Source organism: Panthera tigris, chromosome A1 (genome assembly GCF_018350195.1).
Source record: "Panthera tigris isolate Pti1 chromosome A1, P.tigris_Pti1_mat1.1, whole genome shotgun sequence".
Lineage (NCBI taxonomy): Eukaryota > Metazoa > Chordata > Mammalia > Carnivora > Felidae > Panthera > Panthera tigris.
Window position 1 is genome coordinate 25,169,434 of NC_056660.1, and position 25,327 is coordinate 25,194,760.

The 25,327-nt window shown below is 43.6% G+C and overlaps 1 protein-coding gene and 1 pseudogene across 4 annotated transcripts in view; one reads left to right on the forward strand and one right to left on the reverse strand.

Annotated features, from left to right (window-relative positions):
* The first annotated feature begins 201 nt into the window (after positions 1-201).
* Positions 202-587, forward strand: LOC102959785 (annotated as a pseudogene).
* The window catches only part of SLC25A30 (solute carrier family 25 member 30), a 30,498-nt gene continuing 5,722 nt past the window's right edge, over positions 552-25,327 (reverse strand). The window contains exons 1-10 of one of the 4 annotated variants that reach the window (XM_042973655.1): positions 24,527-24,546; positions 23,528-23,555; positions 22,653-22,800; positions 19,057-19,151; positions 17,528-17,613; positions 15,330-15,425; positions 14,347-14,471; positions 13,531-13,669; positions 12,066-12,146; positions 8,463-11,131 (exon numbers count right to left, since the gene is read on the reverse strand). In XM_042973655.1, the coding sequence (XP_042829589.1) occupies positions 11,090-11,131; positions 12,066-12,146; positions 13,531-13,669; positions 14,347-14,471; positions 15,330-15,425; positions 17,528-17,613; positions 19,057-19,151; positions 22,653-22,711 (723 nt within the window). In that variant the 5' untranslated portion in view covers positions 22,712-22,800; positions 23,528-23,555; positions 24,527-24,546 and the 3' untranslated portion in view covers positions 8,463-11,089. Of the gene's footprint in view, positions 616-8,462; positions 11,132-12,065; positions 12,147-13,530; positions 13,670-14,346; positions 14,472-15,329; positions 15,426-17,527; positions 17,614-19,056; positions 19,152-22,652; positions 22,801-23,527; positions 23,556-24,253; positions 24,312-24,526; positions 24,649-25,327 lie in introns of those variants that run through there. The other 3 variants (XM_042973602.1, XM_042973693.1, XM_042973558.1) reach the window with 3 other exon arrangements.

Here is a 25,327-nt window from a genome sequence, read left to right on the forward strand (position 1 = left end):
CCTGCCTCAGGCTCCACACTGACAGCACAGAGCCTGCTCGGGATTCTCCCTCTCCCTCTCTCTCTGCCCCCTCCCACTCACACACTCTCTCTCTCCCTCAAAATAAATAAACTTAAAAAAAAAAAAACTGAACACCACACTTTTAAGCCACTAATGGATCAAAGAAATCAGAAGGGAAATTAGAGCTTTCCGACCCGGGCCTGGCAGGATGGCTCCGGCAAAGAAGGGTGGCGAGAAGAAGAAGGGCCGTTCTGCCATCAGCGAGGTAGCGACCAGCGAATACACCATCAACATTCACAAGCGCATCCGTGGAGGGGGTTTCAAGAAGCGTGCCCCTCGGGCACTCAAAGAGATCCGGAAATTTGCTATGAAGGAGATGGGAACCCCAGATGTGTGCATTGACACCGGGCTCAACAAAGCTGTCTGGGCCAAAGGGATAAGGAATGTTCCATACCGTATCCATGTGCGGTCGTCCAGAAAAACGTAACAAGGATGAGGATTCACCAAACAAGCTCTGTACGTTGGTTACCTATGTACCTGTCACCACATTCAAAAATCTACAGACTGTTAATGTGGATGAGAACTAATTGCTGGTTGTCAAATAAAGGTATAAAACTGCAAAAACAAAAACAAAAACAAAAAAAAAGGGAAATTAGAAATATTTGGAGGCAAAATGAAAATACAACTGGGAAAAACACATAGGACACAGTGAAAGTGGTACAATGGGGGAAATTTATAGCTACAAACACATTTAAAAACAAGAAAAATTTTAAATCTACAACGACCTAACTTTACAACTTACAGAACTAGAAAAAGAAGAAAGAACTCAACTCAAAGGTAGCAGAAAGAAAGAGATAATAAAGACTAGAGCAGGGGCACCTGGGTGGCTCAGTCAGTTAAGAGTTTGACTTCGGCTCAGGTCATGATCTCACAGTTTGTGGGTTTGAGCCCCGTGTCAGGCTCTGTGCTGACAGCTCAGAGCCCGGAGCCTGCTTTGGATTGTGTGTCTCCCTCTTTCTCTGGCCTTCCCCCACTCACATCCTCTCTCTCTCTCTCTCTCTCTCTCTCTCTCTCTCTCTCTCTCTCTCTCTCTCTCAAAAATAAACATTTAAAAAAGTAATAAAAATAAAGACTAGAGCAGAGATAAATGAAAGAGATTAGAAAAACAATAGAGAAAACCAATGAAACCAAAAGTTGCTTCTTTGAAAACATTAATGAAATTTACCTAGATAGACTAAGAAGAAAGACTAAAGTTACTAAAATCAGAAAGTGAGGCCATTACTGATTCTACAGAAACAAAAAGAATTATAAGAGAATACTATGAACAACTGTACGCCAACAAATTAAATATTCTTGATGAAATAGACAAACTCCCAGGAACAAAAATGTACCAAGACTAAATCACAGAAAAATCTGAATAGACCTATAACTAGTAAGGAAATTGAGTCAGTAATCAAAAAAAAATCTCCTAAAAAGAAAAGCCCTGGGTCTCATGGTTTCACTGGTGAATTCTACCACGTATTTACCAATCCTCAAACTTTTCCAGAACACTGAAGAAGAGGAAACACTTCCTAACTCATTCTATGAGGCCAACATTACCCTGATGCCAAAGCCAGACATTACAAGAATAGAAAATTACCTATCAATAGCCACTATGAACATTGATAAAATCTTCAAAATATTAGTAAACTGAATTCAGCAGCAGAGTAAAAGGATTATGCATTATGACCAAGGAGAATCGATTCCTGTAATGCAAGGATGGTTTGATATACAAAAACTGATTGATATAATATGCCACATCAACAGAATGAAGGGGGAAAAAAATGATCATCTCAATTGATGCAGAGAAAGGATTTGACAAAATTCGACACCCTTTTATGATAAAAACACCCAACAAACTAGTAATAGTTTCCTACTTCCTCAAAGTAATAAAAGCCATATATAAAAATGCCACAAAGACTATCATACTCAGTGGCAAAAAACTGAAAGCTTTTCCTCTAAGATGAGGAACAAGGCAAGAAGGCCCACTTTCACCACTTCTGTTCAACACAGTACTCAAAGTTCTAGCCAGAGCAATTAGGACACAAAAAGAAATAAAAGGCATCCGAACCGTAAAGGAAGAAGTAAAATAATCTCCGTTTGCAGATGATATGAAAAAAATCCTAAAGGTCTCACATGCACAGACCAAAAACAAAAAACAACAACAAAAAAAAACTATTAGAACTAATAAATGAATCAGAAAAGCAGCAGGATAGAAAGCCAACACACAAAAATCAGTTGCATTCACAGGAACAATGAACAATCTGCAAAGGAAATTATAAAAACAATTCCATTTACAATAGCATCCAAAAGAATAAAATACTTGGGCATTAATTTAACCAAGGAGGTGAAAGACCTGTACAACTACAAAACACTGCTGAAAGAAATTAAAGGAGACATAAATAAATGGAAACATATCCCACATTCATGGATTAGAAGATTTAATACTGTTAAAATGTCAATACTGCCCAAAGCAATCTAAGAGTCAATGCAATCCCTATCAAAATCCCAACAGTTTTTGCAGAAATAGAAAACCTCATCCTAAGATTCACATGGAATATCAAGACTCCAAAGAGCCAGAAAAATCTCAAAAAAGGACAAAACTGGAGGATTGACACTTCTTGATTTCAAATCCAACTACAAAGCTACAGTAATCAAAACAGCGGGTATTGACATAAAAATAAACAGACCAATGAAACGGAAAGCTCAGAAATAAATCCTCACACATTATGTTCCAATGATTTTTGACAAGGGTGCTAAGACCATTCAACAGGGAAAAGGCAGTCTTCTTAAGAAATGGTGTCAGGAAAAGTAGATGTCCACATGCAAAAGGATGAAGTTAGACCCTTAACGAACATCACATACTGAAACTAACTCAAAACAGGGGACCTGGCTGGCTCAGTTGGTGGAGCATATGACTCTTGATCTCGGGGTTGTGAGTTTGAGCCCATGTTGGGTGTAGAGATTGCTTAAAAAATAAAATCTTAAAAAAATGACCTCAAAATGGACCAAAGACCTAAATATAACACAATAAAGATTAAAACAATAAAACTCTTTTAAAAATAGTATAAAAGCTTCACCACATTGGATTCGGTAATGATTTTTCGGATATGACACCCAAGGCACAGGTAACGACAACAAAAACAGCCGAATTGGATTTCATAAAAATTAAAAAATTTTGTGCATCAGAAGGCACTATCAACAGAGCAAAAAGGCAACTCACAGAAGGGAAGAAAATATTTGCAAATCATGTATCTCGTCAGAGATTTATATCCAGAGTATATAAAGAACGCCTAACATTCAACAACAAATAAACAACCTGATTCAAAAATGGGTAAAGGACTTGAATAAACATGTGTTCAAAGAGGATATACAAATGGCCAACAAGCCATGAAAAGAGTCTCAACATCACTAATCATCAGGGAAATGCAAATCACAACCACAGTGAGATACCACCTCATGCCCATTAGGATGGGTACTCCTAAAAAAAAACAAAAAATAATTAGTGTTGGCCAGGATGTGTTAAAATTAGGACCCTGGTGCACTACTGGAAGGTATGTAAAATGGTACAGTCCCCAATGGAAAACAATATTCAGTTCCTCAAAAAAAATCTAAATAGAATTACCATATGATCCAGCCATTCAACTTCTGGGTATACACCCCAAGGGTCAAACGCAGGATCCCAAAGAGCTATCTGTACATTCACGTTCACAGCAGCAGCATCCATAACAGCTAAAAACATGGAAGCAACCCACGTGATCGACAGATGAACAGATAAGCACAATCTGGTCTATACATGCGATGGAATATTATTCGGTCGTTAAAAGGAAGGAAATTCTGCAATATGCTACACCTTGGATGAACCTTGAAGACATCATGCTAAATGGAATAAGCCAGTCACACACACAAAAAAACAAATGCCATATGATTCCGCTTATATCAGGCGCGTGGAGTAGTCAAAGTCATAAAAAACAAAGTGTGATGCTGGCTGCCAGGGAGAGGGGGTGGTGACAAGAGAATGAGGAGTTTTATTCAATGGGTATGGAGTCAGTTCTTCAAGATGAAAAGAGTTCTGGATTCTCACAGGCTCCTTGGTGACCCTGAGATAACCCCATATAAGAATCCCAGAAGAAATAAGCAAATCTTAGAAGACTGTTTCCGTTTACCACAAGTATTTACCGCATTATCTAACCATACGCAAGTTATTGGGTTAAAAAAGCACAACGTGGTATAGCAGATTAAAGCAGGGATGTAATTGAAGATGAAGGCTGCCAGTAGCCTTCAGCTGTTCTTGGATGTTTGTAACTCTGGCTCTGACCGTAAGAGGTGGATTCCTTTTAAGTCTAGAGTGATCAGAACTCGCAGGCACACGTTCAGTGGAGACAGGCAATAACTTATATTCGGTCAGCTGCTCTTTCCCTAAAGGATTGTGGAGTGTTTCAGAAATGTACTTGCAAGGTTACAGTTAGCGAGGCAAAATCTCCTAAGAACGTGGCTGTCTTTACCAAATCAACGAAACAGGATAACCTGAAAGTCAGCATGGTCAGAGAAAGACTAAGAATTGTGTAAAATAACCCAGGAATTTAGAGGGTAGGTACACAGCCCACATGATGCACTTTCTCTAGAGGTATCCCCCCAGAGGTATCCCCCCAAGGTAAAAAAAAAAAAAAAAAGAGAGAGAGATTGTTTTTTAGGGGCACCTGAGTGGCTCAGTCAGTTGAGCGTCTGACTCTTGATTTTGGCTCAGGTCATGATCCCAGGGTTGTGGGATCGAGCCCTGTGTCAGTCTCTGCACTGAGCATGGAGCCTGCCTGAGATTCTCTTTCTCCCTCTGCCCTCTCCCCCTCATGCTCTCTAAAATAAAAAATAATAAAAATTAAAATTAAAAAGTTTTTTAAGTATAAAGGTATTAAGTTCATTGAACAAAAAGCAAATAGAAACTGAAAAAAAAAACAGCAAAAGTTCCCCATTTATCCTTATTAGCTAAATTTTAAGTTTGATCTTTAATATACTTCTAGAAATATTATATAGTTAAAATATAAATAGAATATTATATATACTGCAAATCCTGCCTCTCTACACCCCTCCCCCATTTACCATAAATAGGACATCTGTATTCCAAGCTAGTCCTTTTGGGGTTTGGGTGGGTTTTTTTTTAAATTTTATCTATTACAGCAGGAGAGGGGCAGAGAGAGAGAGACAGAGAGAGCCTCCACCTGTCAGCACAGAGCCCGACGTAGGACTTGATCCCACGAACCCTGAGATCATGACCAGAGCTGAAATAAAGAGTAGGATGCTTAACAGACTGAGCCACCCACGAGGTACCCAGGTTTGGGGTTTAAGATTTTGTTTTAAACTACAAAATACAGCCTTTTGAAAAACCAAGATAATACAATTACGTATAAGGAAAAGATTTCTAATTCTTTCTACCCTGTGATTGTCAAATTTTGTGTCAACTTGGCTATGGTGTCACTAGGCTATGGTGTCGTCGTATGGCAAACACTAGATGTCGCTGCTAAGGTATTTTGTAGATGTGAATACAGTCCACAATCAGTTTAAGATTACATTCCATAAAATGGTGGGCCCCATCCAATCAGTTAAAGGCTTCAAGAGGAAAAAACTGAGGATTTCTGAAGAAGGAATTCTGTTTCAAGACTGTAACAGAAATCCTTCCCGAGTTTTCGGTCTACTGGCCTGCCCTCCCACCTTGACAGATTTTAGACTTGCCAATTCCCCACAACTGCATGAGCCTATCTCTTAAAATATTTATGTACACACACACACACACACACACACACACACCTTATTGGTTCTGTTTCTCTGGAGAACTCTAATACACAGTCTTTAAATCCATTCCCTACATACATAAGTTTGTTTTTCCCTAAGAAATGAGTTCATGGTATAAATAGGCATCTGCATCGTAATTTCTTCCTACTTAATAACAGATCATGGACGTCCTTCCAAGTCAGCAGGCTGAGATCCAACTCATTCTTCTCAAGAGCCACACAGTAAGCCATTACAAGGCTTATTATTTAAGCAGGGGCATATATACATATAGGAAGTGTCCAGGTTTTTGCTTTTCATTCCATTATTTGCATCAAGCTTTCAAGAAACCTATTTATACATACTGCCCTTGTCTTGTATTCCTGTTTTGCTTCAGGATGGATCTAGTAATAATCTACCAAAAATTTAGCCTTAGATTTTCCCAGCTGCTAGTTTAGAAATATATACCCTGGATTAAAAGCCAAATGTGTCTTAATAGGTGCATGTGAGGGGTCTACTGTCCACAGACACTGGAGAAACACCAGCAGCCAGTGCTTCTCACTAACCTTCATATTAAGTTCAACCATGTACATCACTGAAACTCAGGTACTGAGGGGAGCCTGGGTGGCTCAGTTGATTAAGCATCCGACTTCAGCTCAGGTCACGATCTCACGGTCCATGAGTTCGAGCCCCGCGTCCGGCTCTGAGCTGATGGCTCGGAGCCTGGAGCCTGCTTCCGATTCTGTGTCTCCTTCTCTCTCTGCCCCTCCCCCGTCCATGCTCTGTCTCTCTCTGTCTCAAAAATAAAATAAACGTTAAAAAAAAAAAAAGAAAAGAAAAGAAACTCAAGTACAGAGAACTGAGAGGGGCGCCTGTCCGACTTTGGCTCAGGTCATGATCTCACGGTTCATGTGTTCGAGCCCTGCGCGTCGGGCTCTGGGCTGATAGCTCAGAGCCTGGAGCCAGCTTCGGATTCTGTGTCTCCCTCCGCTGCTTGCACTCTGTCTCTTGCACTGTCTCAAAAATAAATAAATGCTAAAAAAAAAATTTTTTTTTAAAAAGAGAACTGAGAAAGTTCCCTGTCTTCCACATTCTATTTTTTCACTAAACCACCATTATTTAATTCAAATGTTAATAAGACAAGCACCTAGAAAAAAATATATATATTTTATAATTTCACGGATGAGTTTATTGTCTTTTTTTTTTTTTTATGTTTATTTAGTTTTGAGGAAGAGAGAGAGAGACAGAGTGTGAGGAGGGGAGGAGCAGAGAGAGAGGGGGACACAGAATCCAAAGCAGGCTCCAGGCTCTGTGCTGTCAGCACAGAACCCACGAACCGCAAGATCATGACCTGAGCTGAAGTTGGACGCTCAACCGATTGAGCCACCCAGGCGCCCCATGGATGAGTTTATTTTTTAATTTAATTTTTATTTTTGCTTAAGTAAGCTTTATGCCCAAGGTGGGGCCTGAACTCCCAACCCTGAGATAGTCGCTTGTTCCCCTGACTGATCCAGCCAGGCGCCCCCAAATATTCTTTTTTTAATGTTTACTTATTTTGAGAGAGACAGAGAGAGAGCACAAGTGGAGGGAAGGGCATAGAGAGAGGAGGGAGAGAATACCAAGCAGGCTCTACGCCGTTAGCACGGGGCCTGATGTGGAACTCAATCCCACGAACCATGAGATCATGACCTGAGTGGAAATCAAGAGTCGGATATTCAACCGACTGAGCCACCCAGGCACCCCCCACTCCGAAAATATTCTTAAGTGAAAAAATTAATGAACTAGGTTTGCATTTCGTCCACTGGTTCTTCTATGCCAATCAGAGGTGACTCTGCCTGGTCCACAGTTAACAAACATCCCAGCTGCTATCTCCAGCCAACACCAAACACGGGAGGGACTGACGGACCCTGAAAGCACAGGGCATAGATGATGTCATCACCCTGCTGTTCTCCGTCTCCAGGCTACCTTCCCAAGCCAGTCCACAAATCAGAGTCACCAGCCTCTAATGGATTACAGAGGTTTTCAAAGAGTGGGAGGTCACACAGGCGTCCAGGCAATTAAGATGATTCTGGGTGGCTCAGGGGGTTAAGCGTCCGAATCTTGATATCCGCTGAGGTTGAGATCTACAGATCGTGAGACGGAGCCCCGTGTCAGGCTCCTCACGAGCAGGGAGCCTGCTTGGGAGTCTCTCTCTCTCCCTTGCTCTCCGTCCCTCTGCTGCTTGTGCTCTTTGTCAAGAATGAATGAATGAAGGAAGGAAGGAAGAAAGGGAAAAAAAGAGAAAGAGAAAGAAAGAGGAAAAGAGAAAAGAAAAGAAAAGAAAAAGAAAAGAAAAGAAAAGAAAAGGAAAGGAAAAGGAAAGGAAAGGAAAGGAAAGGAAAGGAAAGGAAAGGAAAAGGAAAGGAAAGGAAAGGAAAGGAAAGGAAAGGAAAAGAAAAGAAAAGAAAAGAAAAGAAAAGAAAAGAAAAGGAAAAGAAAAGAAAAGAAAAAGAAAAGAAAAAGAAAAAGAAAAAAAGAACCCCAACAACTTCTCCTCGAGGAGAAATGGCTGCAGCCACTTTCACACGTGCCATTTCTACTCCAACCCTCGAGACTCTTTGGAGATTATCTTTGTTTAAAGGTTTCTATTTATCCAAAATCACCACAAATCATTTCGATTATTATGTATTAGTCCAGTTTATTAACTAATGAAACAAGGTTTATGCCACATATTCCAACAATGTTTAAGTAAAGAGCCTGAAATATAAAGGCTTATGAAAATGTATAGTTTTTATATAATACATACTATTTCTAGCTCATGAATAAATATGAACAGGGGCCATTTTTAGATCACAGATCAGCAACATTTAGCATCAATGATTACACAAATCCACAAGCAAACAAAAAAAAAATCCGTTATCTTCATTTTAGTTATAAAAGCTAAAAATCCTTTTGCCACATTGAAGCAATATCCAAGGAGGTCGGGGGACTTGTAGCCACACCCCTGAAAATAAGGGAACCGAGTCTCCAAGTCCCTAAGTTCTTTCCTGGTTAGGAGCGTGGCAACTGCATGAACTCTTTCAAGAAACAGAAAAACCAAAACAGGTTAAGATCCTGTTCTGTATAATGTGTTTAATAAAGCTACACTGGAGAGGTACTCTATTTTTGTCTCAAAAACGTGCTCAGGTGATATGGTGAGGTTTGAGTTTCTTCTCATCCTGGTATGAACATATGCATAATTTGAATAAACTGACATAATGAATGTTGCAGGACGTTGACTCTTTCCGGTCTTCAAAAGGATTTGCTTCTACTGTTTTAGAAATTATATGTACACTTAAAAATATATGTTTTCTTCGTCAAAAAAAAAAAAAAAAGTGACTCTTAAAAAGTAATCCTTTAAACTCACAGAACTCAAAAGTGAAAGCCTTTCCAGAGAAAGCCCTTACCACATCAATGGAATGTCTTGGTAAGAGGGAAGAAAATCTCCGTCTAAAGATACGGTTCAGTACCAGGAGTGGGAGCTGAGTGAGCTCAGCTCTGCAGAGTCCCATCCAGATTGGGCCAGGGGAGCCGGACTTTCAGCTACATCTTTAACCCGTTAGCCCCTACATGCCACACCACCGCCTCTTCCTCTCTCTTTTTAACGACTTTGTCTCTGGTTTGGAACTGCAATTCTGCCTCACAAAATGTTTCTCCAAGTAAACATTAATAAAGAAGGCAAAGTGGAAGGGACTGGCAGCAAAACTGCGCAGTCCATAAGAAAAACCGGGGTTCCTTCTTTTCTGCTTCAAGGGAGGTGGCCGGACACACCAGGCACCTGCTGAGCACACGCCCCCGCAGGAGGGTCTGCCCCGGAGCCCCAGTTAGTGTGTATTTAATGTTCTCAAAGGCTAGAACTGAAGGTACCCGAGTAAATATGTTCCCTGCCCTGGGGCAGCCCGCGAGAAGTGTATAAAGGTCTTAGGGCTCTCGGAGTCACTTTTTATTTTCAAAGGAACAAGATGAAGGAGAGAAAGAGAAGGGAGAATGATTTTTGTTGTCTTTAGAAAAAGAAAGGAAGATACTATGGACCTCTTTCAGAAACCAGAAAACAGGTGCGGTACTAAAGAAAGGGTTTTTTTTTAAATGTCAAGCAAGTGTTCTCCATCCAAACCAATCAGGAAGCCCAAGACAGGAAGTATTTGAACAGACGATCACCTGAACTGAAGGAAAATCTGGGAAATCCGGAAAAATCAATTCTTCAATTCACTCGCAACATCTTGCTAAGGAAAACGTAATAAAACTGTAACTTACACTGTGCTCTTTCTTTTCACAAGGACTCTAACAACAGGCTTTGTTGGGGGTTCCAGTGAGAACGACTCTCTTCTTTGCACCCAACTGTGGATGCTGGGATTCCAGCCAGATGACAGCGTGACTGATGTAAACACACTGACCCTCAAGTCAAGTGATAGCCGCTATTATTTTCTTCATTTGAGCCTCAACATCAGTAGATGTCATATCTCCATTTTACAGACTGAGAAATAGTAAAACTGGGCTAAAAATCAGAGCAAATTACCAACATTACCTGAGACCAAACCCACGCGGCTAAAAATCCCTCCCGTCAACAGCAACCTTGCCAGTCTCAAAGCCAAGGTATCTCACCATCATGGGTTTAGATATTAATACTTTGTAACAATTCCTCACAAAGGTCAAGCCTTCAAAGGCTTAAAATCACTTATTGTAAGTGAAAGATCCTGCCAAAATAGGAAATTATAAAGCAGTGCAATATTCCAGAGATCTATTTCCTGCACTGTTTACACCTGGAGTTGAAAGGGCCAGGTCTCCACGCGTGAAATGTCTTCAGCCGACAAGAAGCAAACGTCCCCAGAAGTTCAGGAACAGTAACACCCTCTTGGAGGCTCCATTCCGTGGTTCCTGCGAGCTTCCCTAGAGCACTCTGCTATTCTCAGCTGTTCGCTGGAGGGCAACAGGTGCTACCGTCCCCTGGAGAAAACAATTCACAGTTCCTGATCTTCTTGCAAGTTTTCTTTAGCAAGAAACGCGCACTTTGCATGCCGTCTTTGATGTCCAAGGGCACTTCCATGGTAAGGACCAGTGTTTGCATGTCAGTTTGTGGCATTAAACATTTGACGCAGAGCATCCATTGCCAACACACAGCAATGTGCACTAACCCCGTCTTCGGCTGCTGCTCACGCATGCTTCAGAATCTGTGACGAGCCAAGCAGTGAGAAGCAGCGTGAAACACAGGAAGCTTGATTGTTTCGCAAGCAGGCGTTTTCAGAGCGCTGTCTCGTGCAGCCTGGACTTGTCACAAATCCAATTTCTTCAACTGCTCATAGGTCACAAAAAACTGCAGTTATTGGTTGAGGCTGACAACGAAAATGCCATCTGAACAACACTGACACATAAAAACGGACTCACAGTACTTCTAACAAGTATGTCCGGGCAGACCACAGGCCATGCACATGATTAAACACCCGGGATCCTTATCCGCCCCCAAAGGTCTTCCCATTAGCCTTCCCAAGGCCAGCCTGGAACAGAACAATCACAGCTTAGATAACATCAGCGCCCTAGCGTCTGTTCCAAGAGCCTCTTGGAAGATCACGTCCACGCTGACCAGCTTTGGTGACTGCTGTGCGCAGACTTGCCCAAACAGTAAAATTCTATGTGAAAGTGAAAGACAGCAAGCCCTGGGACGCCCTCTCGAGGGTCACCACTAGGCAGGCCTTCAGCAGGGAGGGGCAGATAAAGAGAAACAGAGATGGTGAAAACCACATTCCCTTCTATATAATTCTGCCTTTTCGTGTCTAATGAACGGCTACTTCTTTCCTGTCTCCCACTTTGGCATACAGGAAACACTGCTTATCAGCCCAATAATTCAGGAGCTAATTCCTGTTTAACCTCAGGCGCTCTCTAAAATAAGCATTCTACAACAGCGCTGTCAGACCGCATCCTTCCCAATGGTGGCTAAGGATAGAAAATCCTTGTCTCTCTCTCTCTCTGTAATCGTAAATATTCCCAGCTTCTAAAACAGACTGAATAGAAGTTTGTATTGATACCATTACCTTTCAATAACACTATCACTATACCAAGATTCACTTGGCTCAGCACAGAGACTTTATACCTTCTAAGACAGAAAGCAAATAGTTATTTCTTAGAATCGGAGGAGCTCAAAAGAATACGAACCCACTTCTAAATTATCATTAATAACATGACAGTTTATACAAACAATATTCCTTTCGCTGCACCTTTTTTTCCAGACGTACTGCGACAGAAAAGGATACAATGATATTCCAAGGACCAAGTCTCAACCAATTCGGCCAAAACCCTTTATACAGAGCAAAAAACCCTTCATTCTTCCATGTCTGTTATAAGGGAAAGGGAGGAGGGGGAGACAAAAGTTAACATCTAACTTTCCAATCATGTCAAATGTGTTAACACTCAGTAGGCAGACTGAATGATCAACTTTTCTTAAAAATAAAATCCTGTTCGAAAAGACTGCTTAAAAACTCAGTGCCCTCCTGCCCCTTTTTCTTCTTTAAAGGCCTCTTCATGGGAGAAGATGTCCAACCAGCCCACGCCCAAGCAGACAAATGGCAGCGGAATGAATAAGAAGTGGGATTTAATTCCAATTAGAACCTCTCGCCTCCTTGCCACTCGGGCTCACAAGCAGGTCGGAAATAAAAAAGTGAAGCAATGGTGGTAAAGATGTCATTCAGAGCACCACTATTTCATGTCATTAGGAGAATAAAAACAAGTATCTCTGCGTCGGGAAGGCAGACTTGAAGTCTAGGACGGGCCAGCATCACGCCAGAGAACAGGAACGGCCAAGTGGCCCCGAACCCCGGGCGGCCGGCAGTCCGGTCAGGGAGACAGACAGCTGCGAACCTCCCCCCTCTCAGGAACAGTAAGCCCCACTGTTTAAACCGAGAATTATTGTCAGAGTGACGTGTTCTTTCGAGAGATGTCTGAATGAAGGATATTCATTCCAGTCTGACTCACGGGGAGGGAGACACATTTTGGAAGGAGACACACAGATATCAGAAAGCATGACTCTCTTCTCAGCCTGTATAGCAGAGCGGAGGTATAAAGAAAATGAACTTTCATTTCTAAATATTCGTCTAGATTTTGTATGTATAAAAGTTAGCCCCAGTGTGACCCAAACTGGGTACCATCTCAGGGCTTCACAGAGCATCACTTATGGTAGTTATAATAACCCTCAAAGTTTAGTTACTTCTCAGGTTAAAATATATGCATACATATATATGTGGGTGCATATATATATATATATATATATATATATATATATATATATATACATACACACACACACACAGAGATATTCACACGCGTCTGGGGGGCAGTTTCAATGATTAAAAACAAACCACTAGAATGTTGAAGATTAAGTAAAATAAGCTTGCTTATTTCAACATCAGTGTCTTTCATCATTATGAATTATGTTAACAAGGTTTTACTACGTGAATCCAGGCACTGTGCTCTTTGGTAAGCATTCTTTCATTTTTACATAACCCTGTGACACAGGTGCAATTACCGTCCCTCCTCACTAACAAGGAAACTGAGGTATAGAGTCTGTACATCAACCAAAGTCATACAATTACAAGGGACAAGGGTTTTGCTCTAAACCCTTGTGGTTTTGACCATGCTAAGAAACTCTTCAGGCGGTAACATGGAGGCTAATGAGCTGTGACAGGACCCCGCAGCGCCGCACAGGTGACCGCGCCCTCTCACCTGGAACAAGCAGTCCAGGGTACCAGTGTAGCCCGAGCACCTGCCGTCTCGAAGGACTCTCTGATTCATCATACGTGTTCTCACAACATCCACAGGGTTTGAGGCCAGGGCCCCGGCCAGACCACAGGTGAAGCTTGAGCTATGAAAAAGATGCCAACGGAAAAGCAAAAGTTCACCGCCGAGCTGCCACCACCACTAAAGGCAAGAAACAGCATCCTCCCAGACTACGTTACAGTGACATGTGACAAGACGGTACGTTTTCAGGAAGACACCCATCTCTAAAGCACGGCACAAACTTCTTAAATATAGCACTGATTATAAATTCCAGCCTCAACTAAGAATACCTGTGAGGTTCTGGAAGGTCAATCATAGACACATGAAGGAATGTCATGTGTTAATGAACTCTGGGGCAGAGCTTTTCACATTGTACAGGTGTATCAAATCATTATGTACACTTTGAATAGCTTACAATTTTGTCCGTTATACCTCAGAAAGCTAAAAACTGAAAATAATAGAAATACAAAGCCAAGTTAGAGAATGCTAATCATGATATTGCTCGTGTAATAAAGTACACAATACTTTTGTAGACAGATTTGCATGTGACTAAAAAACGAGCTGTTGACAATGGTTACCCATGTAAACAGACAAGGACTTTCACTTTTTCCTGGTTCACTCCGGAAGTGTAATTTTCCAAATATGAGAATATAATACCTTTATAATATACCTTCTTTAAAATTTCTATAGATTTGTAGCAAATTGCCACCCTGACCTCATGCATACCTAAAATATTATTTTTTTTGAAATCTATAAACATACAGGAGGTGGGTATACACAGTGTCTCCCATCAGGCCCGAGAAAATCAGGTGCTTCTTGGCGAGGTCATAGACCGGGAGCTCCACACCGACGACGATAGCAGCCCTCTGCGCGGTAAGGGACACGCCCTGGGTAAGAAGACAAATAATCAAGACTCAGAGAGCTCTTCCCGGAGTAGGCCTTGCCAAAAAAATGTAGAGTGACAGAGGAGAAAAGACCAGAGGGTAAAGAAGTCAGAAGCTCATGTCCAGTTCCGATTCTGGCGCTAACCGTATGACCTTGGCCAGACGCTGGCCAGGACCAATCACCTCACAGAAGCTCAGGTTTCCTAGTACATACTGAGAAGACTGTCCTAGATGACCCTTACGGTCTATTCTGTGAACTGACAGGTCAAGAGAATACCAGGAAATGGCACTCCATACCAGCGCTTGCCTAGTAATGGTCTTCACTTAGGGACCAGGAAGACATACACATCACAAAATGCAGGGGCGCCCGGGTGGCTCGGTCGGTTAAGCGTCAGACTCTTGATTTTGGCTCAGGTCGTGATCTCACGGTTTGTGGAATCAAGCCCCACATGGGGCTCTGAGCTGAAAACACGCAGCCTGCTTGGGATTCTCCCTCCCTTCCCCCTCCCAAAATAATAAGTAAATGAACCTAAAACAAAAATAACCCAGGATTTAACTATAACCTAGAAAACCCTCCTCTATGAGAATCTTTTAAAGAAAAAGTAAACAACAAAGTGCTCAATCTTCTTCATAATTATACATAAATTATTCAAAAGGTATTTTAAAATATGACATAATCCTTATATTTCCATTTTCCAGACAAGGAAATTAAGGAAGAAAGTAACTTCAAGGGCAGACGTCACTTGTCTTCCCTTACTCCATTTCGCCTTTCAGATTACATAAAATGATAGGAACAGAAAGAATAAATTCAAAGGGAAAAAGGGAAGAACTAAGGTAGCTGGCTCTGTTTTGCAGGCTTACCTTCCACAATCCTCTCGCTCCCTCCTGCTGGTAAATGTTAATGAAGTTGCCTATCATTCCCCCTTGAATGGTGCTGCTCTGGGCTTGCATCCGTATCTAGAGATTATTTTCAAGATTAACATGAGAAGGAAACAGCACATTTCTCCCCAATGTAGACCTTTGAATATCATTTGATCTGTTGTTTAATAACCATTAAAAGAAAAGAATCATAGCATAAACACTATCGGCATGCTAGCTTTAAATGCCCTTTGCAGACGTAACATTTTTAAGGTTTGGTTCTTAGGCACTTTGGAATCAACAAAATGCATCCAGTAGAATCCAGAGCTCATTAAGTGTCCAAAAAACCTGATTTTTTTTAAAAAGCCTTTTGAAAAGGAAAGGAAATGACATTATGTCCTTACAGGTTAATAAGTAGGAAAGAGAAGGTGATGGTAATACTAAGATTTCACATAATTAATAGGAGTATCTAGCATATTTCGCAGCATGAAGCATGGACAAGCAGATTTCTTAAATTAGTTACTTCAAGCCACTACTATTTCCAACCAGCTGAGCCAAAAGGTATGCAGGCGAGCTGAGCACGGGATAACCACATGATGTCCGTCACACTCCGTTAACACTTGAATGTACAAATACACTCGAGAACGGCTGTGGAATTCACATGACTGAGATGCCAATGTAAAAATAATGTTTGATGTAGCTCTCTGTATTTTTTTAATGTTTACTTACTTTCGACAGAGAGAGAGAGAGAGAGAGACAGAGCATGAGCAGGGGAGGGGCAGAGAGAGAGGGAGACACAGAACCCGAAGCAGGCTCCAGGCTCCGAGCCATCAGCACAGAGCCCGACGCGGGGCTTGAACTCTCGGACTGTGAGAGCATGACCTGAGCCCAAGTCAGACGCTCAACTGACTGAGCCACGCAGGCGCCCCAGCTCTCTGTATTTTTTTAAAATTAAAAGGGATTTCTCACTAAAAATCGGTACCTTATTTTTATCGAGGGAGCAAAAACATTACCTCCGACTTCTAAAGAAAAGCTGTTACTGCCACGCAAAACACAGGAATGGCCTATCCCTAAGCCCAGCATATGTTTAAGATATTAAAGGGAGTATGGAGATCTTTCTCCGCTTTTCCCCGACAAAGGGTAAAATCAAAGCAAAAGCACCTTCACACGTGCTGCACCCTGACCGTGCATTAAGTGTAATGCCCTCAACACGCTGCTACATAAGGTGCTGACATCTGTCAGAATCTCCTAGTAGATTGAAGGCTCTGAGGGCAGGGTCCTTATCATACTCATTTTTGGACTCTAAGCACATAATACGTCAACCGGCAGAAGGTAGAGGCATAGTGGATGCCGGTTAACTAACAGGAACAAAAAGGAGAGGAAGGGACAGAGACAAACATCTTAAGAGGGATGAAAAGCAACTCCCTGCCTAATTTCTATTTTGTTCAATTAGTTTATTCCCTTGGGGCACCCGGGTGGCTCAGTCGGTTAAGCGTCTGACTTCGGCTCAGGTCATGATCTCGAGGTTCGTGAGTTCGAGGCCCGCAGCGGACTCTGTGCTGGCAGCTCAGAGCCTGGAGCCTGCTTCGGATTCTGTGTCTCCTTCTCTCCCTGCCCCTCCGCCACTCATACTCTGTCTTTCTCTCTCTCTCCCTCAAAAATAAATACACATTAAAAAAAATGTTTAATTAGCTTATTCCCTTGCCTTACTCCAGAAAGGATTTAAGGAGGCAGTTTCCCTGTTATTATCAATAAGATCATCCACCTTACCACACTTATGTCTAACTGTAGTAAGGAAATATTTCCATCACTGTATCCTGAAATCAAGTTAGCAGATAACATCACACGCTCAGAAATAGGTCATTAATGAGCAGACCTGTACAGAACTTGCAGCCTCTCGATTTTTTAATGAACCAATAAAACCAGGGAAGATTTTCAATGAAAAATGAAATTCAAATGTACCCGAGCCTACATTTTTTTTCCTGCTTAGTCACCAAAGACCTTGTCTCCACAACGAGCTCTACTTTTGATGTCCCTTATCAGTGGGAGATCCTCCCTCATGGGAGGGCCTTCATGGCACTCCAACTGTAAACATTTGTTTGCAAAACTGTTACATTCGCAGACTTTCATTATCTGCATGTTGTTCCCAGCAAGAAAATGTGGGGGGAGTGTGCCTATCAGATATGGATAGCACTGCTTACTTTCAAAACATCCGTTGGATTAGCGATGGTTGAGGATATGACTCCAGAGAGAATTCCACACACCACATTTATCAGTAGAGTTTCATCTATAAACAAGCACACATTATTCAACTTTTCATTATCAGTAACTCAAACATAGGTGCAAACTCATTTGCATACCTCTTGTATATCTTAAGGGAATAATTACATTTCTGCTTTATGAATCAAGCCATTTTTAAAATGTTAGGAATTCTGCTGGCTTATCAGGACTTTGCCTAGCAAAATTACTTGACATCTATTTGCTCTCAATTTGTTGTTTTTGAAAAATATTTACTTATTTATTTAAGTGATCTCTACACCCAGTATGGGGCTCGAACTCATGACCCAGAGATCAAGAGTCGCACACTCTTCCGACTGAGTCAGCCAGGCGCCCCAAACTTACTTGACATCTAAAAAGTATCGTGCAAAGTGAGCAGCCATCTGCCAATTCACTTTTATGTGTAAATGCGTATCACTGTACTAATTAAGATGAAGTATATCTCATAAGAGAATAAAAAAGATACACTCCGGGGCACCTGGGTGGCTCAGTCGATTAAGCACCCAACTTCGGCTCAGGTCATGATCTCACGGCTCGTGAGTTCAAGCCCCGTGTCGGGCTCTGTACGGACAGCTCGGAGCCTGGAGCCTCTTTCGGATTCTGTCTCCCTCTCTCTCTGCCCCTCCACCACTTGCATTCTGTCTGTCTGTCTCTCTCTCTCAAATATAAATAAGCATTAAAAATCTTTAAATAAAATAACATAAAAGTAAATTTTAAAAAAAGATACACTCCTATGAGATAACCATGAAGATAAAGTTTTGAAGCACACCATATATATTTAATTTGAAGTGTACTAAAGTGCTAAAGCATCTCAGCCCCTGCTGACCACTCTCACGCAACAGTCGGCTGGCGCTCAAGAATTCAGTTCTTAATACTACGAAAGGTATTCACTGCTTTCCTGAAAAAAATCCTGATTTTAGAAAATTTTAAGTGGGCTAGAACTATAACAACATATCCTCTAGTCTAGGAGTTCTGTAGATGAGGATAACTAAAATATTTGTAGAGATTGCTCCTTTTAACTGCTGTTCCCCTTAATTCAGCCAAGAACTGACTTGCTTTGGGGTACCTGGGTGGCTCGGTCGGTTAAGCGTCCGACTTTGGTTCAGGTCCTGATCTCACGGTTCGTGAGTTCAAGCCCCGCATCAGGCTCTGCGCTGACAGCTCAGAGCCTGGAACCTGCTTCAGATTCTGTGTCTCCCTCTCTCTTCCCCTTCCCCTGCTTGCGTGTGTGCATGTGTGCACACACTTGCGCTCTCCCTCTGTCAAAAATAAATAAACATTAAGAAAAAAAAAGAACTGACTTACCTTAAGCGTGGTTCATTCAGACTTTATACCCAGAGTTCTCTTCAGCAGTAAAGTCACAATTAGGCTCAAGAAAATCTGATCTTGACTAAAAAAGTCACACAACCAACCCACCTCCTGTCCACAAGTAGAGAAAAGATTCTTCACTCACCTTCTGGGTGTTCAACAAACAGTCGCTTCAAGCTCTGGTAAGTGCCTATCTTGATGGTGCCATAGGAAGCCTGGCGTAACATCGCAGGGGCAATCCTGTCAAACCAATGGACAAGACCCCAAGAAATTCAAAAAACCAGGCACCTGGGTGGCTCAGTTGTTAAGCTCCTGACTTCGGCATACGGCATGATCTCAGTTCATGAGTTTGAGTCCCCCATCTGATGAGCTCAAAACCCCACTTTGGGTGAGCCCTGTTTCTCTCCCTCCCCGCCACTCTCTCTCTCTCTCTGCCTCTCACTCGTGCCCTCTCAAAAAAAAAAAAAAAAAAAAAAAAAAAAAAAAAAAAAAGAAAGAAAAGAAATTCTAAAAAGCACTTTAAATCCTCTAGAAGACACACACACACACAGATAGTGGCCTTCCACAATCAAACTACGCTCAAACAGATTTCTCGAAATTCAAAATCTAACAAAAATATAGTTGGGTTCCGTAAAATGTGTGCAAATTAATAGTTCACTAAGTGAAAGTTCAGCCCCCTGTAGTTATCCTTAATGAAAACGTAAGTGAACGTGGAGTTCTATTCAAATGAAAGGGCTGTCCTTTCTTGGGACAAAGCGCCTCGAGAAATCTGCCCTCGGCAAGCATCTATCACTCTTCAGCTGCTGCTCTAGAGCTCAATTCCCACCTCCTCGGAGGCCCTGCCCCAGTTATTTCCTCTCCCTCTCTTGGCCATCCTGAGCCCAGAACCACCCTGGGGCAGTTATCTGCCCCAGCTGATCCTCCTCCTCCCTCTCCCCTCGCCATCAAAACTCCCCTCACCAAGGTGACCAACTGACATCGCTGCCACTGCATCAAATGATGTGTTTCATTTAGTATCTTACATAACCTCTCCGCGGTACTTGCTGACATCCGCCCTTTGTCCTCCGTGCTGTGGTCTCCTCCCTGAGCTCCGTTACATCCCCCTCTCCCGTTTCTTCCCTTTTCTCTACAGCCTCCCTACCTCTGTTTCCTGGGGTGTTCTAGGGAACTCTGCCCTAGGCTCTCTCTTCTCTCCCCGCTCCACGCACTCCCCGGGTGAGCTCGTCTACTCCCATGGCTTCTACCACTGTCCAAGACTGACGACTCCGAAATTCCTGCTTCCTGCATCGATCCAACGATGCATTTCCAACTGCCTCGTAGATGTCTCAATTCGCATGTCCCACACCCACCCCCAGATCCAGTGTCCCATACGGAGCTAAGTGTCCTCCCGCCCCAACCAATCGGCTCTCCTCTTTGTTTCCTGACCCAGAAAATGGAACCTCCATCAACACCTTGGCTGAAAACCAGAAATCAAGACATTAGCCTTGTCCCCTGCTTCCTCCACACCCCCTCGTCTATTAGGTCACGTATCAGGTCAACCCTATGCCCTAAACAAGCTCTCTTCTTTCTCTCTGTCCCCAAGACAATCCCTCTGTTCAGAAAATCGTTGTCTCTGCTTCCTGTGCGACAGCCTTTTTCCAGCGTTGTCAGTTCTCATTCTTTCTCCCTACGGCAGGCTGGCTTCTTTTTACCACCGAAACCCTATCACGTCAGTCCCCCTACTGAAAACCCCCCAGCACCTTCTGCCCGCCATAGGCACAGCAAACTCAAGCGCTTATGGGCACCGGGCAGACACCCTGAGTGCAGCGGGCTGGGTCTCATGCACCCTCGCACGTCCTGCGAGCAGCAGGGGTTTCGGTAAACCAGAGAAGGCACCCTCGACGTCCTAAGTGAATGAACACGTGCCCAGATGTTGACTTTTCTCAAGAAAATGGACTCCCCGGTTTCCATGTGCAATTTCTCATAGTTTAAAATATCGGCTCGAGTGAGAAACAAAAACCTTGACTGGTAGGTAGGAGGGCTGTGAGGCACCCATTTGGGACCTGTGGTGTGCTAGAGGAAATCAAGATGCTTAGCGTGTCCTGAGGCCGTCCGTGTCCTGACCCCTTATTACGGCTCCAACTCCAGCTCTGGCTACTCAAAAACTCCAGCACTATACCTACGCCGAATTACTCGCATGTAATTACTAGAATGTACCACGCTTTCTTGTGCGTACTGCTGACTTTGTATAAACACAGTCCCCCCTCCTTTTTCTTTTTTAAGTCGGCTCCACAGCTACTTAACAGCCCCACTGTGGGGCTTGAACTCACAACCCTGAGATCAAGACCTGAGCTAAGATCAAGAGTCAGCTGCTTAACCAACTGAGCCACCCAGGCTCCCCAGTACAGTTCCCTTCTAACTTCGCCTGGCGAACTCACTCTTCTTGACCCTTCAAGCTCAGACCCAGCACCCCTGGGGTCAAGCAGCCTTCCTGAAGCCCACCCCCTCCCCTGCCCCCACAGTCTGGGCTCGATACCCGGCCTCTACCAGGCTCTAGTACTCGTTATCAGACCGCACTGTAATCCCGCTGACACACCTACAGCCCCCCACTAACCGACAGCCCCTTCATGCCTGTGTGTGTGTTGCTGCTGACCCCATTTGTCCCCCGGATCCAGTCTCACCCTTCTCTGTGATGCTCTGCGCCCTGAGAGGGTGGTGCCCACGGGTCACGTCACTCAGGCTCCCCTGCCAGCTGACTTCAGGGGGGATTCCACCAGTAGATGATGCGAGGGAGGGAGGAGGGGGAAGAGGTATTCTCTCCCTGGCCACTCCCAAAGCATCCCTCGACAACTACTGTTTGCTCCTTCCAGACGCCAGCCCTACCAGGCTGTTAACACCATTCCTGTCCTTGTCCCTCTGGGCCTAGGGTTGGTAACAATTTCTCACTTCGCTAGTTTCTGGGTGCCTCAATATCCTTCCTCTGTTCCCTTAACCCGTAAGTAGCCCCTTCATTAAAGCCTCCCCATAGAGGGGCGCCTGGGTGGCTCAGTCGGTTAAGCGCTGACTTCGGCTCAGGTCACGATCTCACAGTACGTGAGTTCGGGCCCCACGTCAGGCTCTGGGCTAACAGCTCAGCGCCTGGAGCCTGCCTCAGATTCTGTGTCTCCCTCTCTCTCTGCCCCTCCCCTGCTCGCACTCTGTGTGTGTGTCTCTCTCTCAAAAATAAAATAAACATCAAAACATTTTTGAAGTCCCCTCATAGAAACCACCCAAGTGAATTCTGTTTCCTGCAGGGACCCGGGCTCCCATAGGCACCTGTCTCACTCGCTTTCCCAGCCCACACCTTCAGCACACCGTTCACTAAATGCTGAATTACAGAAAAGTGGTTCACAACACTTACCCACGGAGACTACTCTATCGTTTTCACTATAGCAAAAACCTGGGTAATTCAGAATAGCCAAGGGGAAGGGCTTTTTTCAGAGTGACATGGTGAATTATGGAATGTTTTGTGGCAACAAATGTAAATTTTGCATTATTAGCTGTATTTGAATACAATTAAAAAAAACATACTTCCAACACAACGTTCGCTACATAAAAGGTATGTAGAAAATAAGGTTGAAATGAAAAATGAAAAAGCTACCAAGCTACTTGCTCTTTTCAAATACACTTCAAATGTCTACTTTTTCTCTATGAAGTCTTCAATTTCAGTTGATTCATTTAACAGGTCAATAGTCCAATATAAACGCACAAAGGTCTACTTACCCTGAATACAGGGCTCTCAGCCCTTCTTCTCTGCCTATCCGCACTAAGGCGTGCAACATTCCTCGATACCGGATTTCTCTAAAGTTTGCGTCATTTGTCTGGCCTTGAATCTGGAGCCGTGTCTTGGTTAAATCAATTGGAAAAGTACCTTAAAGGTTTTTAAAAAAGACATATTTCACTTGATAAAAAGAAATTCCACCAAATAAAGAATACATGGTGATATATTCCTGAGAAAATATTTCGACTGTAATGTAAACTAAGAAACAGAATTAAGAAATGGCAGATACTTTGCAATCTTTTTTCTATTAAAAAAAAATTAGAGGGGTGCCAGGTGGCTCAGTTGGTTAAGCATCCAACTCTTGGTTTTTTTTCATTTTTTTTTAATGTTTTATTTATTCTTGAGAAAGAGAGAGACACAGAGCATGAGTGAGGGAGGGGCAGAGAGAGAGGGAGATACAGAATCCAAAGCAGGTTCCAGGCTCTGAGCTGTCAGCACTGAGCCCGACGCGGGGCTCGAACTCACAAGCAGTGAGATCATGACCTGAGCTGAAGTCGGACACTTAACCGACGGAGCCACCCAGGCACCCCAAGCATCCAACTCTTGATTTGGGCTCAGGTCATGATCTCACGCTTTGTGAGATAGAGCCCCGTATCTGCGTTGGGCTCTACGACAGTGTGGGGCCTGCTTAGGATTCTCTCCCTCTCTCTCTCCCTCTCTCTCTCCCCCAACCTCCGACCCCCTCCCTGGCTCACACACACACTCTCTCTCAAAATAAACATTTTTTAAAAATTAGGAACCAAAAGATTAAAAATACACCAAAAAGTGCATAAACGTATTTTCCTTTCTTTACATTTTTATTTGGTTCCCATCTTACTCTACATAGGATTTGAGAGGCTGCATCGCTGTAAAAAAAAAAAAAAAAAAAGGTACAGGGAATGATTTACACCAACCGGAAATCCATTTTAAAATATGTTACCATCTTTTGCATGTGTGAAGGCTAAAATCAGGTCCAATATGAAAGAGGCGGGGTAAGCTCATTTGCTAAGGGAGTTTCTCACTCCGTGTTCTGCAGTCTAGAAGTAAATCTGTGAACGCAGGTACAGATGTTAAACACGGCGCCCAACAGGTAGTCTACCCGAATTCTGGACACTGTCGGGAAACTCGATTCGCTGTGGAACGGAGAGCCCACCCCACAGGGAACCAAGTGGGTGGGTGGTTAACGTGCCTTAACCCCCTCAGCCCCGGGCCTCACCGGCTCCCCAGGGGCAGCCTCTGTCCCAGGACGGCAGCGCCCGGGCCCTGGAAGCAAATGACGCGTCCAGCCCAGCACCTGGCATTCGGCAGCTGCACAACCGGTATCCGGTGAAGCAATTCCGACAGGGAACAGACAGCGATCAATGGGGTCTGATGTGGAACTGCACTGGAAGAGGAAGCCACCAGTACAACGTGGACCGTGTGCGTAATTACGGAGTGACTGCGCAATGACAGTCAGACCTGGCCCCCGCGGCCTCCTGTGCCAACGGTGGCCAAGTGGCAAAAAGCACAAGGAAAACAGGGACAGAGGGACCCTCGGAATGACTGATAAAACTCGTTTGATTACCAGGTTCCACTTTCTCCACATTGAACTTTGGCCCCTAAACTGCTGGGAGCCAAAATGACTGTTTGTCTGAAAAAAAACATACCAAAAGGAGGGTGTTTTGAAATCGGAGATTAACGTGTCATATTCCCGCATTCTGTGTGTCACCTCCAATCACATCAAACACCAGAGAGCGACCTTAACTTTTAATTGGCATCACGTGCAGCACGTGAACGACCCCCCCCCACCCCCAACACCATCCAGGCCGGGGGTGGGGGGGGTGGAGGGGCACCTTACCGCATTCGGCCGTGATGGAGGCCAGCCCGCCGTACACGAAGGGCTTCCAGTTGAGGGCCGACATCCTCAGCACGGTCCCTTCTCCTTTGGTTAGAGGAACATAGCCTCCCACAGGGCTTCTCCTGGACACAAAGGGGAGGCATTTCAAAGTCGTGACTTCCCGCACAAGCAGTTTCCCCTTTAGGCTTGTGTTCCATTTGGAGAGCATCGCAGACGAATGCCCTCCACGCCGCCCCCCACCCCGCCCCGGACCCCACTTCCCGAGGGGGGCTCACCTGTATAAAGCCAGGCCCAGCTCGCTACTAAACCGCATTTCATCCCATTCAGACCTTAAGTAACGCAACAGGCTGGGAAGCTGAGATGGGGTATGTACTGAGCACAATGGAGGCTATTTTCTGGGCTGTCCATTTTATCTAACATCTATTCACGTTCACGCAACAAATATTTGTTATTTGTTTGCCACTGTCTCAGTGAGTCCCTCAGGCGCACCGAAAAAATGTTGCGACCCAGTGTCCTAAGGTGAAATGACAATTACTGAAAAGGACCAAAATATACTTCCAGTTCACACTCTGTAAATGTTGGCGTTCTTTTCTTAACTGCACCGTGTTAATAGCTGGGAGGCAGCTCGGTATGAAGGAAAAAGACAGACTCCGGGGTCAGAGCCACACCACTTCCTTCCTAAGGAAGCTCCCATTCATCTCTAGGTTTTTTTCTCCATCAATATCATCACCATCGAGGCAGCCAACACAACCAATTGGGGTTGGAGCCCATACTTTTATTTGCTAAACTAAATAAAATGCC